Source organism: Schistocerca serialis, chromosome 6, assembly GCF_023864345.2.
Source record: "Schistocerca serialis cubense isolate TAMUIC-IGC-003099 chromosome 6, iqSchSeri2.2, whole genome shotgun sequence".
NCBI classification, from domain to species: domain Eukaryota; kingdom Metazoa; phylum Arthropoda; class Insecta; order Orthoptera; family Acrididae; genus Schistocerca; species Schistocerca serialis.
In genome coordinates, this window is record NC_064643.1 from 328,481,440 (window position 1) to 328,498,426 (window position 16,987).

General features: G+C 44.0%; 1 protein-coding gene across 1 annotated transcript in view; it reads left to right on the forward strand.

Annotated features, from left to right (window-relative positions):
- Nucleotides 1-15,938: 15,938 nt before the first annotated feature.
- Nucleotides 15,939-16,987, forward strand: part of LOC126484855 (uncharacterized) — a 98,652-nt gene continuing 97,603 nt past the window's right edge. Inside the window, 1 exon segment of the mRNA XM_050108451.1 lies at nucleotides 15,939-16,458. Within this exon segment, the coding sequence (XP_049964408.1) occupies nucleotides 16,096-16,458 (363 nt within the window). The 5' untranslated portion in view covers nucleotides 15,939-16,095.

The following is a 16,987-nucleotide window of genomic DNA, read 5'->3' on the forward strand; positions in this document are numbered from 1 at the left end:
AGTGTCCCCTCGACGATCACCAGTGGTGTACGGCCAGTGTAGGAGATCGCTCCCCACACCATGATGCCGGGTGTTGGCCCTGTGTGCCTCGGTCGTATGCAGTCCTGATTGTGGCGCTCACCTGCACGGCGCCAAACACGCATACGACCATCATTGGCACCAAGGCAGAAGCGACTCTCATCGCTGAAGACGACACGTCTCGATTCGTCCCTCCATTCACGCCTGTCGCGACACCACTGGAGGCAGGCTGCACGATGTTGGGGCGTGAGCGGAAGACGGCCTAACGGTGTGCGGGACCGTAGCCCAGCTTCATGGAGACGGTTGCGAATGGTCCTCGCCGATACCCCAGGAGCAACAGTGTCCCTAATTTGCTGGGAAGTGGCGGTGCGGTCCCCTACGGCACTGCGTAGGATCCTACGGTCTTGGCGTGCATCCGTGCGTCGCTGCGGTCCGGTTCCAGGTTGACGGGCACGTGCACCTTCCGCCAACCACTGGCGACAACATCGATGTACTGTGGAGACCTCACGCCCCACGTGTTGAGCAATTCGGCGGTACGTCCACCCGGCCTCCCGCATGCCCACTATACGCCCTCGCTCAAAGTCCGTCAACTGCACATACGGTTCACGTCCACGCTGTCGCGGCATGCTACCAGTGTTAAAGACTGCGATGGAGCTCCGTATGCCACGGCAAACTGGCTGACACTGACGGCGGCGGTGCACAAATGCTGCGCAGCTAGCGCCGTTCGACGGCCAACACCGCGGTTCCCGGTGTGTCCGCTGTGCCGTGCGTGTGATCATTGCTTGTACAGCCCTCTCGCAGTGTCCGGAGCAAATATGGTGGGTCTGACACACCGGTGTCAATGTGTTCTTTTTTCCATTTCCAGGAGTGTATATATATATATATATATATATATATATATATATTCAACATAGAAAAACCATGTGCCTCACATGTTACATTTATATATTTGTTTCAACACAGGAAAAAACAAGATATATATATATATAATATGTTTCACCATATGGTTTCCTCTAATATTGAGGTACTTTTAATCTTCCATAGCTTGAAACAGTCATAGGACAGTTTGTAGAGTTTTAGTACAATTAAAATACACACTTTATGCACAACACTTGACATGGAATATTTATTTACAATTCCCGATTGAGATATAGCACTGAAGTAAATAAGATCTAATTCTTCACGTTTTCGTGACGACCTGATGACATCTTTGAGGTGTTAGGTACTCTGCTGGATATCAGCATCGTTCTTACATTATGTTTCGATAACGTAATTCATTATCTTCATCCAGTTCTACCTGAAACTGATGCTCGACTGGAATCAGGTCTACTTGAGGATCAATCTCAGATAGAACCTGATGTTATCGAAATATAGTGCAGAAACTGCTGCTCGACTGGAACAGGTCAACTTGAGGATCAATCTCAGATAGAACCTGATGTTATCGAAATATAGTGCAAGAGCGATGTTTATGTCTGGTAGACTGTGGAAGACACCATCCAGGTTCATCCCCAATGTGAAACATATCATCAGCTTGGGATGGTAACCATTTCCCAGAACTGGCAGACAAAGCGGCAGATCACTGTGCACACCATCAAACCAACAGGGTGCGTTAAATCCGGCTCTAAAATGTAACTCGTTACAGAATATTCCAGTATATGTTTGATTTTTTTACCCAACCTTGCTATTCCCTTATCAGACAGCCTTTGAAGCCCTTTAACTGGTAGAGGCTGTTGTGGGGGATGCCCTCATAAGTTGTTTATATCTAAGTACAGATGTAACTTAAATCATCACATGCACTGAATGGTTCATGCATTTGTAGGTTATTTGCCTTGATGTGGCTATACACACGTTGCCAATGTCCCCTTGAAACCCTTGTTCCAGAAACAACAATATGTCAATGTTGGTGAAGAGTTCCATATTGACACATGTCTTTTTTTTAAAGCTCAAGCAATCTGCATGAGTATCTCAAATATATGAATCAAAGTGATAAATGCTAGTATCATACAAATATACAATTTGTTACTCTGCTGCAAAAGGTATATGCCATTCGGTGAGAGTGGTATGAATAACAGTAGGGTCAACCTCACAGGCTGACATAGGAGTGGAAAGATATTCAATGTCAGTGTATATGATAAAATATATAGTGTAGGCATTTCTGCACACACCAGGTCCTTTGTAGAGCAATCCAGCAGATACTTTGTTACTCACTCACTCATTTGAAAGAGCAAAAGTGTCGCTACTTGGTAGGAGAGAAGGTAGGGCATACCTTTGATCCAGCATTAGTGTTGTTTCTCAACCTCTAAGATTAAAAACAAATCGACATGTGGAGCACAACACCCAACAACTTTATAAACCTAAATGGGTCCATCGACTTTGTGTGTAACAACACCATCATCTGAACTGCATTCCCTCAGGCTATATACATGCATAGAAATGTAGGGGCTCCAGTTCTCAAATTTACTGATTTCCCAAGAGCTTGGGAATTCAGTACCTTCATGTTTGTAACACACACCTAATATCAACATGGTATTGTTCTGGACGATAGGCATGTTTCTTATAATCTCTTTTGTACGCCACAAATTACTACAGAAAGCAGTACTGGTCTTTATTTCGGACATTAATAAGAGCCTTTTGAACAGCTTTATCCTTTAGTAGGCAGATATTCAAGAATACCCCCAGCCCCCCCCCCTTTGTACTAGTCTATGAACATGTGAAAGTCTAATGCATAACTCTGTGGCAAGCTTTACTTGAATCTCTTTGTTGTAATCCAGAGAGCCAGGTCTGTATTGACTTCAGGGTAAAACCATCAAACCACTTAGAGACTGAGGTGCCTTACGATATCTCGCCATTTTCACCTCGCTTACCTATAAACACACTCTTAGAGGCACCCTCCTTATGTAGGAGAGTGAACTGACAGCATATCACAGTGCTGCACTTAATGGCAGGACACCGCAGATCATTTAAGACCTTTGAAAGTTCCCTTTCTAGATGCATTACTGATGGGGTAAATAAGCTCCAGTCTCTAAGTGTACGTTGAATCACTACAGATGATAATTCTGGATGGCATTCCTGTAAACCCTCATCTTCATTGTCTGAATGGCCAGAGAGGCTGCTGCTGGATGATAGCTGATTACCATTAACAACACAAAGACCCCATCCTGATGACCCAAGTGCCACCTTGTGGCAGTGATGATGCTGATATGGATGATGCTGCTCCCACTTGCGATGGGCTGGCTGTGTGCTACATCATGGCCACCATTAGCACAGGCGTGACCACTTTTGGCTGAGGAAGTTGAGATGTTACTGCCAGTGCTGCTGCTACTGCTCACAAGGGGCTGGCCATGTGATTTGTCACGGCCTTTGCCATCAGTGCAGATGACATTCCAGGTGTTGGTGATAGGGGTGACAGCTCCAATTTGTCAAGCACTTCTTAAACAGCACAGAACAACAGTCTATAAGTACCAGAAAATTTACACACACACAAGTACAGATAATGGATAGACGTGTACTTATATAGAAATTCTGCCTTGCCCGACTGAGTCAAGAGTGAATATCCTTCCTCAAACCTGTCATTTAGGTCATTCAAGAGCTCATCATCTTCAAGTTAGGTCACCTTATTGGGGCAAGGGTGATATGGTTGTGTGTGTGTGTGTGTGTGTGTGTGTGTGTGTGTGTGTGTGAGTGAGTGATATGGTTGCTACCTCCACAGCACTGAACATTTCTGAGAAGAAAAAAAAACAGTGCAACAAACTATGGGTCCCATAAAATTTACACATAATCACACACAAATAAGAGAAATACTTATGTAGAAACTCTGTGTTGTCATCATCATTGTCATCATTACCATCAGTTCACTAGGAAATATCCACCAACTTATTAGTATATCTATCTAACTAGAACAAACAAAACAACAACAATGTTTTGTTAAGTATACATGGAAACATCTGAACTCAGCATGTACTGGTTGGCGATACATTGATCAATTCTGAAACAGCAGCTAAGCAAAAAGGAAAAAAAAAAAAATACAGACACTAACACAACTACATACAAAGTGTAGTGAGTATAAGTGCAGATAGTTTTTATGTGGTATCTTAATATGTACACACATCAGTGTATTTTTTTTTTCTCTGTATTGAATAGTCTTCCCACAAACACATCACCACTAAGTGAACTACACCAGTCGGTATGGACCACTTGTTTTGCTTCCAAATAGTGACCCTTCAACAACTCACCTTCTGCCCATGGATATATAAGCATTAGGAAGTACTAACAACCTAAAAACATAATACTTCTAATAGCTAAAATTATAAGTCAGCAAATGAAGTAAATACTGACATAATGTTGTTCAGTACACCGTCCTCAGTCACTAATAAAAATGTCTACTCTTATATTTGTTCCACTCTGTATATGAGATACAACCTTAAGAAGCGGCACCACCATTTAGGATAGGGAAAGTTAGTTTTGTGCAATATTCTGAGCACAAGTTACAGCCAGGTGTGAGCCGGATTGCAGTGAGTTACACATACCAACAGTTGCAAAGTAGAATACAGGGCCATCACATTGCTGAAAGAGTGTACATAGCGGTTTTGCATGTCACGAATCACAGGCAGAAGGGGCCCACTGGCCAACCTTGCATGATATGAGTATGTGACGTGAAGTTGCACATCTGGCAAAACAGAGGCGCACAGCCGCGTATAAATAGGCGCGGGTTTCTAACGAGATTCATTCAAAACAGCGGGATGTGTCACACCACCAGCTACACGCAGCAGCAGATGGGGCGCCAGCGTTCCAGTCCATGGCAGGTCGCTGGTTCGAACCTCTGAGGCCGACACGGCGCCCGTAGCCAGCCAGCAGCAGGCCACTCCACAGCTCACTACCGTGGGCGTGTGTCCTGGCTTCCAACACATGCCAGAGGCACCCCGAGGCGACAGCCGCAGATTCGGACGCTGGATCACTGGCGCTTGTTGTTGCCGTGATCTCAGCCAAGCCGGTGAGAAGCGCGCAGTTGACCGCCTGCTGCTCACACCAAGCAGCACTGTGTCGGCAGGGATGCAGACCACTGAGTTAACTGACGGCATTCTGACAGCACCACACCTCCACTGGCGTACAAGGCCGACACGCAGTGCGTGCACGGGTCGCTGAGGCAGCCATTCTGCACCAAGCCATTTCACAGACAGCAAAGTGGTATCCTCAGCATTGCGGGACCTGGTGACACAGACCAAGGGGAACATGGCACTGTAGCTGGAAACACTAAATCACTTGGAAAGCTTGGACAATTCTTAATACAGTGCGTTCTACTTCTTCCCGCTACATTTAGTCATCCTGATACATTCAGTGGCAGACGTTGCCACTGCACTTAAATGGTGCAGCTGCCAACTCAATGCAAGAGGTGACGTTTACCTACCCCCTTCTGATACCATCATAGCTGTGAACAATATGGCAGCTGCAGTATTATACTGCTTTATTATGGGTGCCAAGGCTGGTACAAACATGACCTTCGAATACTAGGAGCACACATGTGCACTGAGCCTGTTGGGCCATCTTAAATAGGCGCAGCCTGTGGAGCAGTGATAGGGTAGATTTCAGTCAGTACTGTTCCAGCATCCATCAGGAGCGGATGCAAGTCATGGTGACTCTTAGGGTAGAGTGCTAGGGGTGTATTGGTGAAGTAAGAAGACGTGAAATACAGTTTTAAAGTAATTTATTTATAATCTAATTAAATAGCACCTTTATGTTATCCAACAATTCGTCTTCTTCTTCTTCAATCTAAGGCAGTACAGTGAAGGACATCTAAATCTTTATAGATCACTAACAGAGGCGTTCTTGTAAATATCATGTTTCCAGAAAGATCTATCACTGCCTTCCATGTAAAAAAGTGAGTCTGCATATTCGAAATTTCGAATATACATCTTATGTCTTCATCCCAGTCGATGCCATGATAATATTGACTTAACCATAACACACATTTAAACGTTTTGAGACAGTTAATATCTTTGAAAGCCTTACCTGGAGCTGCTATTGTTGAGAGCATTGTGGTAGCGCGCTCTGCGTTTGTTAAGACGATACATGCGACATCTTTGATAATGAAATGTCCATGTTCATCGAGGAATCCTTTGACAGCAGTTATAATGTTAGCACTTTGAGGTACCATAATGAAATGGTTTAGTTAGGATACTATACTTGTTACGGTAATTTATACAACTCTCTACACAATTCTGGTAGGTTGGCTGTAGTTGATGATTGGTCCTGCAGTATTAGTGCGAAAGCTGCTGTGTTTTCTGGAAAGTTTTTAGAGTCTTCAACATCAATATGAACATCAACAGGACTACGCATCTTGACACTTTTTGTTCGTAGCAATCTATAACGACAGATAGACCCAGCGCCTTAAATTCCCTTTGACTGAGCATTTATTCTTCGTTTTCTTCACTCTCAAAGCGTATGGGACGAAATGTAGAATACATATTAAGAAGCAGGCTGTGTACATTATTAGACCAATCTTGCTGTAGCCTGTCATTTTGGTGAAATTAAGAATTTAAGTAAACTCTGTCGTTTGTTAAATTACAATTGTTGAATTCACTTGAATCACATTTGACGTTCACTTCCCTGTCAGTTTGAAATTCAAGGATGACAAATCGATATGTTCCTAATGGAACTTATGTTTTTATAGTCCATCATTGTCTAGATGAGCTTGGAAGTAGAGGATATTCAAACATCTCCCATGATCTGAAAGTTAAGAGCAGTTGAACTGCAGTTATGAGTGTTTTTAAATGTTTCAGACATTCTTCATCAGTTACAGAGGCATGACGCACTTTCCAAATTGATCTCACAAGCACAGCCTTGTTCTCTTCGTCACTGACACCTTGGATATATGCGTTACCATCTGTTTGACTTCTTACGAATGCAACTACCTGCTTCATGTTAAGTAGAATCCTCCTCATATGCTCAAGGCTCCCAATAAGCAGTTTGGGAGGTATGCATACAATATATCGCTTGCGCTCATCTGCTGATGGTGGTTTTTCCATAGATAATCCAGTATTTTCTAATCTGTGCAATCCGATTTTGATTCTAAATTGTATGTTTTTAAGGTTGATGTGATACCCACATTTCATCCGCAGCAAATCTCAGAACCTTTCAGCTCGTATTTTATTTCATAAAATAGGAAAGCAAGTGTGTTACATGTAAGATGATGGGCTGCTGACATGGGACTCCCATCTTTTCGTTAATTTATCTTCCAAATGTAAGAAACTCCAGCTTGGAATGGTCAAAGCATGCTAGTGTTCGCTCATAATGCTGACCTCGTTATTGTTGTCGAACATTGATGAAGTAAATGGTTTGTGTAAGAAGTATTCCTAACGAATTATTCGTCCATCAAACTTGACTGGAGTGGTTATACAGAGTGATGACATTGTTCTTGCGCAGTTTCCAGCTTAGTGATGTAAGGAAAGGACGGTTCGTTGGTGTAATGTTGTGTTTAGATTGTAAAGTGCCGCTGCCAGTGTGTGTTGGTTTTATTCTGTACGCCCATCCTGCTTTCACGTGACGGTGCATCACAATCTCTTCACCGTGAAAATCGTCGTCCTGGTCCACAATCCTCAACTCAAGATTATCTAATGTCTGAACAGTCGCTGGACTATAAATCGTGTTGCTTGGTCTATCCACAATTTTATATTCTTGCCTGACTCACTTTATTCTTGAGAAATCAATTGTTTGAAATATTGCACTTGACTCAATTTGTGTCAACTGGTAGTATATCCACTGAATGAGCTGACCAGTGAAATTAATTTGAACTGTTCTGCAAAAATTGATCCTTTGAGAAAACTAGTAGCAATCGTATTGAATTTTTCTTTGTAAAGTCTCTCAGTACTCAGTCATTCTTATTTCAGTTTTAAATGTTTAATAAAATAAAGCCTTGTCCGTTGTAGACTGTATTGTGCTTTATTAAAAACGTGCTATTAGCATATTTCAGCCTTGAGCCATTATCAAACACATTTGCTATGTCACGAATTACATAAGTGTGTTAATGTTTGCATGTAACTTGAAATCTGGTACATCCATTTTAAATATTCGTTTAAATCATGAATGTCATCTGCGGTGTCAGGTACTTACACAGCTTTACTACTTCCCAGATGTAGACTGCAGTTGGATACTCGGATAGTAGGAATGGTGTTCCACATTTCTACACCTGTCAGTGCAGTACTCCAATCCAGTTTGCTTAGGTCAACTGGTGGGAATTAATTCACTCTTAGTACCGACAGTAGACCATTTACAGCCAAAGTGTATGACCTCGGCAGCCAGAGATAGTAGTATGTGTGTGTGAGCTGTGTTTATGCGAATGTGTGTGAGTATGTTGTCTAATTCAGAAGAATGCCTTGTTACTGAAAGCTTACTTGTTTCATAGTCTTTTTATCGTGCCTGTCTGTGACTCAGTATCTCCAATGTATGGTGAATAGCAATCTATCCTCCTCATAATATGGTCAACGCACCAAAAGTTGGGAATATCATAGAGTTTACTACAATGACTTCTTACAGCACTCCCATTGAGGTTTGTACAATACCGTATTAACAAAATAAACGTAATTCTTTCTGAAAACAAGAACGACTTTGGTTTACAAAATATTATTACAAAACAAGACCGGCTCTCTCCTAAGTGTACATCTTGAAACAAAAACAGTGAAAATCTTATCTCATGATGATGATTACCAGTGGGTTGTATTGTTTGGGTGAGGAGACCAGACAGCAAGTGTGGTGTCACCGCCAGACACCACACTTGCTAGGTGGTAGCTTTTAAATCGGCCGCGGTCCATTAGTATACGCCGGACCCGCGTGTCGCCACTATCAGTGATAGCAGACCGAGCGCCGCCACACGGCAGGTCTAGAGAGACTTACTAGCACTCGCCCCAGTTGTACGGACGACTTAGCTAGCGATGCAACACTGACGAAGCCTCGCTTATTTGCAGAGAAGATAGTTAGAATAGCTTTCAGCTAAGTCAAGGCTACGACCTAGCATGGCGCCATAGCAATTGATATTTATCGTATGAAGCATGTCTCATCAAGAACGATGTATACAAATGATGGATTAAAGTTAAGTATTCCAGAAGCTACGTACTTTTCTTTATAGCATTCATTACGTATCCTGTTTCCGACCTCACGCCATCCTGCGTGAGCTAGTAGCGTGCATTTCGGCCTTCTCTAGCTATATAACAGCAAGGTCATTAGTCTGATCGCATTAGGGAAGGACGGGGAAGGAAGTCAGCCGTGCCCTTTCAAAGGAACCATCCCAGCAGTTGCCTGGAGCTATTTAGAGAAATCACGGAAAACCTATGTCAGGATGGCCGGAAGTGGGATTGAACAGTCGTCCTTCCGAATGCGAGTCCAGTGTGCTAGCCACTGCATCACCTCGCTCGGTTATTATCAGTCTGTAGTAGTGTGTCCTTCCCAAACACATACGATTTATTCCACTTGGCGAGGCATGCACCGGATGAGATCATCATGTTTGTCTTGAAGTATGAGGTCGTCTCGTCAATGGCACCTTCGGCGAGGTCCTGACGATTGTCAGCTGGATTCGGACACTGTGCAATGGCCTCCAACAGATTTCATGCATGCTCAGTTGCATTCGTGTCTGAGGACTGCGCTTGCCAAAGCAGCCGGTTGATGTTGCATCTTTGAAGATACCAAGACACTGCCAGAGCATGCTGTGATGTTGCATTTTCATCGATAGGATGAAGTTGTTAACGACTTCACGTCTGTAGAGCCTTACAATCTTTTGTAGGGCCTCTTGAAGGTATCAGGGACCAGTCAAATTGCTGTAGGTGGTAAGTAGAGGGGTCTGCCGTCCCATCATTATTATCACCCTGAACTTTACACTTCTGCCTTCAAAAGGATGAACTTCCTGACGATCCTGGTGCTGTCTAGGCATCTCCAAACCCTAAAAGTCTAATGTCTGGTCGCAAACCAATCCTGCTACCGTCATAAAAATGGTATTATTCCATGCTGCAATGATGATGTGCAAGAGCCCAGACCCTTCGATTGCGTCGGTTATGTTGGTTCAGCCAAAAACTTTTCATTGGCCTTCTGTAACAAAGACCACGCCGATGCATCTTCTAAACACTGTTTGATCTGCAGTACGAATCTCTGTTAGCCAGGAGAAGTCATTTCCAATATTCCTGGCAGTTGATGTTGGGCGCCTGCAAGCCAACAGTTGGATGAAACGATCCTGCATTGGTGTTGTCATATGAAGACAACACTCCGTGGCCTATCGTTCACATTTGCTGCCTCTCTGTACTTTCTCCACACCTTAGATGCACCACATACACCTTAGATGCACCACTCTGAGTCACATGTAACTGACCAGCAGCATCTTGATATGTATGACCTGCCAAAAATAAAGCCACTATCCTGACTCTATCAAGGTATTGTACGCCTCTATATGGCATATTACTGCAGTGCTGAACAGAAACTGAATGAAGCTGTTGTTGATACTAGACTGCTCACAGTGTTCCACTGTGGCAGCAGTATGAGAGGGAAATGTACACAAAGCATGCCAGTAGTAAACTCAGGCCGGTATATGGGCTGTAACTGGATAATGCATGAAGTGCCTTTCTCAATGAGACCTCTAGTATTGTAAACTTATATGTACACACTGAGGTGACAGAAGTCATGGAATGCCTTCTAATATCATGTCAGACCTCTTTTGCCCAATGTAGCGCATCAACTTGACATGGCACGGACCCAACAAGTCGCTGGAAATCCCCTGCAGAAATATTGAGCCATGCTGCCTCTTTAGCTGTCCATGATTGCGGTGGTGTCGCTGGTGCAGAATTTTGTGCAGGAACTAACGTCTTGATTATGCCCGATGAATTATATCAGTATTAAAAACTACTTTCCTACCCCTAGGCTTCATTACATCAACCTCTTCTAAAGCTGCTGTGGCTGTTACAGCCTCTTAAATCTATAAGGGAACTCCATATATACTTCACGTGACATCTCAGTAGGCAATCCTCACAAAAACACATCTAATTATCATTTATCTCCCTCCTGCAAAATAACTTTATTGGTATCATTATCTGTCAATTCATATGAGTTAATGTTTATGTTCCTTATGCAGTCCACAAAACTCTCCACAGATTCTTCCTCTCACTGAGTTATCCCGTTAAGTTACTTTCGATTGCACCTAGACATGTTCTTTCTTCTGAAATGTTCCACTAGGATTGAGCACTTCACAACTTTTTGTCACACATTATATATAATCTGGCATCACCTGCCAATTTTAGTTGAGCTGTACTTAACAAATGCTCACCATTCCAATTCCCTAACTTTTTGGCTGTATGTTTATTATACAAAAAAACCCTTCCCAGATTTACATTAGAATGGAGTCACTATCGATGTGGTGCTTGCATCTAGGACAAGTGCAGATATCTCCCTTCTTTCCTCCCTTAGCTTGCTTGAATCCCTACGTAAATCCTGATTATCATTTCACATTTGAGATAAATGAATCAGCAAGTTTCCTGGGTTGACGTTTTCTCACTAACTGCCACTTTGCATATCTATTACTATAAGAACTGTAAACTATACTCCAGAAAAAAAGGAAAAAGGAAACATAGGAAGCTACTGTACAGGTCCACACAGAATAAAACACTGAAAGTCACCACTTACTTGCACATTTTCATAGAACGTCGCTATTGTACTGCCCTACAACTACTATCATTATTTTTATTCCAAGCCTCCAACAGATCTTCTGACACCACTTGTAAAGGTGTGTGCTAGGTGTGGGTGAGTGGTTCTCTCATGGAGGTGGCGCTTTGGTAAAGAAGATTTGTTGACATCTGGGTTGGATAGGTGTAGCTTAAGTGTCCACAGGAGGTGGTTGTCAGAGATTGGCATCCCAAATTGGGATGGCAGGAGAGGAGGTGCAGGTATCAGAGCTTCTGTCGATAAGGCATGGTGGTGACGTTGTTAGCGGTGCATCATTTGGCCCTGTGGTGCACCAAGAGGCTTCCTTATGCTCTCATAAATGTGATTGAATGGTGCAGCATTTGTCTCCAGCATTGGATGGCAGTGAACTGGGATTGGACCTGGGGCCAGTGACAGATGCGGATGCAGGCACTGAGGCCCTAGTGGCCGGAGCTGATGGGACGCTAGCTTGACCCCTGGCCCATCCAGACTGCAGCTGGCCCCTAGCAGGAGGTCACGATGAAGTGGTCCATGAATATTGTCCATCTCATGGCGGAAGATAGCATACAGCAGACGTTGATTCGAAGACCAGATATGTCTGGATGGACACCCTGCTTTTATAGAATGCAAGACCGGTCTTGTAGTGGTTGAGGTCACATATGTGGCCTGTCACGTGACGTCGAAATGCCTCGAAATGCTGTCATTGGTCCAGCCCCTGTGTCGTGATTGGAGACCAACTGGCATAATGTTGCTCAGCTTTCAGGCGTTGGCGAGCATTCAGATTTTGACATTGGGCCCGATCTTGTGCTTGCACCGCTACAATAGGCAAACTTCTCATGTTAGCAGATGGTGACACAGTCCCCTCCCCCCCCCCCCCCCCCCCCACCAACGTCAAGGTCAAAACTTTCTTCCCGAGAAACCTTGACGGTGAGGTGATGTAATGTTCTGTCCCGTTGACAGCCTTTGTGAATTCCACCACTAAAAATGTTAAGAATATTTTGACGTCAGGTGTGGATGATCTCAAAATCTTACTTGAACTGTTCGGTACTGGATTAATCGAATGGTCGTTGTGTTGGCGTGTTGGCGTGTTGGCGTGTCGTCTAGTGTAAACACATCTCCATTTGACTGTGACGTTGCCCTCTTGTCCTGTGCGCTCCGTTGACATCTAGTGTGAATCGATCATTCACTGCACCACATCTCATATAGATTACTTGGACTTTTAAGATGTACCATCGTAGCAGCTATGATGCAAAGAGTGACTGTGATAATGATATATTCAAAGTTTTATAGAATATATTACAGTCACCTTGTTTACATATAGCTTCCACAACGGAATTTCGTAAACCCATTTCCCAATACTGCTTTTGGGTGGTCATGTAAACACTCCAAAAACGTTTCTGGAAATCCGCTTCTAGTTGCCAGTTTCTGATTCTGCACTCGGTTTTCGCTCCCATGTAAACGCAACCGATTTTGGAACGTGCTTGAGCTGTCATATTGGTTTTAAAAATTTATAGCTAATATGGACAGAGTGATTTTTTGTACAGTGAAGGATAAGCTGAAATATTTTTTTTCTTCATTGTGATTTTCAAACCTTTACATAAAGGTAGGCCGGCAGCGGCCTATCGATGCCACTCTTCGGCCATAGAAAAACATACATTAAACAGGAAGATATAAAAACAAATGTACATGGAGGATAAAAACAGGTGATATACATATTAAAATAAAGGAAGGCGTTCATGGACGCACTGGTTATGTAAAAAACGTTCAGCACTATACACAAACGGAGACACAGAGTTGCACACGTGAACGTAAGAGCACTGAAGGAGAGACACAAATGATCTGATGAAAAGAGAAACACTAGCACAGTGGCGACGAACTTCGGCACACTAAAACACACTGTTTGCATGAAAATTTTTTCCCTGCCATAGGGAAGAGGAGACGGAAGGAGGGAGGGGGTTGGATGCCAGTGGGAGAGAGGAAGGGAGGAGGAGGGGAGAGGGTATGGGGATGTGGAAGCCCAGGAAGAGGGGAGGAGAGGAGTAGAGGAGAGGGGAAGAAGTGAGAAAGGAGAGAGGGGAAAAGAGGGAGCCCTGGGAGAAAAAACAGAAACCACGTTGGGCAAGGGTATGGACTGTGATAAGATGGAGAGCAGGTGGGATGCAGGCGTACAGGTGCGGCAGAGGACGGGGGTGGGAAAGGATGGGAGAGACAAGCGGGTGAAGGGGATCAAGTTTACGGAAGGTGTAAAGGATCCGTATCTGGAGGTGTGAGAAAGGAATTAAGTCATAGAGGATCTGCATGGGGGATGGGAGGGGGATGTGATAGGTGAGGCGGAGTGCATGGCATTCCAGGATTTGAAGGGTTTTCTAGAAGGTAGGAGGGATGGAGATCCAGGCGTGATGGACATAACAGAGGATGGGGCAGATGAGGGATTTATAGGTGTGGAGGATTGTGGAGGGCTCCAGACCCCATGTGCAGCCAGAAAGGAGCTTGAGGAGGTGGAGTCAGGAGCGTGCCTTGGCTTGGATCGTCCGGTGATGGGGGGTCCAGGATAGGCGAAGGTCAAGGGTGATGCCAAGGTACTTGAGGGTGGGGGTGAGGTTGATAGGACGGCTGTAGACAGTGAGATAAAAATCTAGGAGATGGAAGGAAGGGGTAGTGTTGCCTACAATGATTGCCTGGGTTTTGGAAGGATTGACCTTGAGCAGCCACTGGTTATACAAAATGGTGAACCGGTCAAGATGGGATTGGAGAAGATGCTGAGCATTGCAGGGTCAGGGTGAGGGCAAGGAAGGCGGTGTCGTTGGCATATTGGAGAAGGTGTAAGTGCGGTGTAGGCAGTGGCATCTCCACCATGGAAAGACGGTAGAAGAGAGGGGAGAGGACGGAAGCTTGGGGCACACTGGCGGAGGGGTGGAAAGTGTAGGAATCCGTGTTATGGATGGTGACATAGGAAGGACGGTGAGAAAGGAAGGAGGCGATCAGATGGACGTAGTTAATAGGAAGGGTGGAGGTTTGGAGCTTGAAGAGGAGACCGGAATGCCATACACGGTCGTAGGCAGACTCAAGGTCGAGAGACAGGAAGATGGCGGAGCGACGGGAATTTAATTGTTCAGAGAGGAGGTTAGTTAGGTGAAGGAGAAGGTTATCGGTACACAAGGACGGCCGAAAGCCACATTGGGCAGAGGGAAGGAGGCGGTGCTGGTGGAGATGCTGGTGGATGGGTCAGGTGAGGATGGATTCCAGGAACTTGCTGAAGACCGAGGTAAGGCTGATGGGACGATAGGAGGAGACAGCGGATGGCGGTTTGTCAGGTTTGAGGAACATCAGGATCCGGGAGGTTTTCCACAGGTCAGGGTAGAAGCAGGTCGACAACACCACATGTCTGGCCAGGGTGGAGAGGAAGGAGGCGGGAGCTTCACGGAGGTGACGGTAGGTAACATGGTTGTGACCGGGAGCAGTGTTGCGTTTCGCGCGTTGTGTAGCTATGATATCTTAAGTGGTGATCGGGATGTTGAGTTCAGTGTGTGTAATGTTGTCCAAGTACTGGAAGCCAGGAGCGTGTGGAGGGGCATAGGTGTCAGTTCGATCACGGTCATCAGGGAAGAGTGAGTAACAAAGTTGAAATATTAGACTAAAGCTATTTACAGCTCGTCTAACTGAAGAGAAATAGCGAGTGTGCTAACTAAATCAGAAACTGTAACAGCTGTTTTTCAGGCGCCATATCCATCTGGGCTGGCATGACCGCTTCAGACCTCAACATGCAAACACGACAGCGAAAAACAGTTTCCGAAATTCCGTTTTCTTCTTCCGGAAGATGTGTCGCATGTAAACCTTGTGATTGTAAATATCGCATCTCGGTTTGATTCGAAATGGTCGATCGCCATATCGATGGAGACAACAAAATACGTCACAGAAATATACAATATGGTGGATAGGTGAGGTGGGTAGGATGATAAGGGTTCCGCCTAACATTTTGCATCGTTTTCTACATTACAGTGAACTTAGCACGTAATAAATATCATATAGAGACTACGAATGTCGCAGGTTTTCAAGCAGCATGTTTCTTGCACTGACATAGCTTTGTATTATAGTAATTGATGTATGAAATTGTCTGTTTTCCTTATCGCAACCAATTGGCATTAAGGACAGTGACAGCTCTGTGTGCGTGTTTATTTCTATTAGTGAACGATTTTCGAAAGTTGTGTCATAAGCATTTTGTCCAGTGATTAGCATAGAGGAAGTAAACAATTCTGTCATAAATCGGTGGTAGCTATTCGCATAGTGTTAGGGATACAGTACCATTGTCACAGTGAAATGCAGGAAAGTATTTATATAGCGAGAACGAATTTTGTTTCAAAAGCTGTAGATTCTGTTGAGAAGAATGTTTCCACACGTGTTATACGGATGGGCACTGTTGTGAAGATAGTGACTGTTTGCGAAAAGAACGAAAGTGTCAATTTCGTAGTCAAAGGGAACGAAGATGAATCACACGAGTGTGTTGTGTGGAGCAGTGAGAAAAGTAACTTCATCCCATTGTTAGATATTTTATGGCAAGCGTTTTGTGGTGTTCCATCACCCTTGGACCGCGTTCGCATAGCAGACAATTCACGACTCTGTCATGAACTAGCGAGAGTTGATGTTGGAATGGTTGTGAATCTTCTTCCTACCCATGAAAATTCAACTGACTTTCCTGTACCGTCTATCGTAAGATACAAAGGTCCCGTACCAGAGATGGGGAGTGGATATTATTTTGGCCTCGAAATATTGGTAAATCATAATGCAACGCCTGAAGTTACTTCAGTAGCATTATTTTGCAGTAGATTTGTTCATTGTTATTGTCGCAGTTATGTAGTCGTACGAATTCTACTGAAATATTCGTCGAATTTGTAGAGAACTTCGTAAACTGAATAACTGTAATGTATATTGTTTTTTATAATTACTTTTTTGTGGGAGCTTTTGTGAGAGGTAGGGTAGTGCTTACGTTCGTGAAAGACGATAATAGCGATTGCCAAATTGAAAATCCAGAAACGTAGTTTGTTTTCTTATCCAAAAAAAAAAAATGCTGTGTGTCTTTGTTATCCCCAAAAACACGATCTCGCGCGAAATTGATTGTAGTGGAGCTGCTAGTGCTTACAGTAACAACTTTCGGACAATACTTTCGAAGTGTCGTAGCTAACAGTAGAATTTGAGAACATTGTTGCAGTCAGTGTCTCGGAAAGGTCTCTATTGTTGATTTCCACTTCTTGCTTACAGACTTTTCATATGATGCACAAAACAGTTGTATTGACGTAGAACA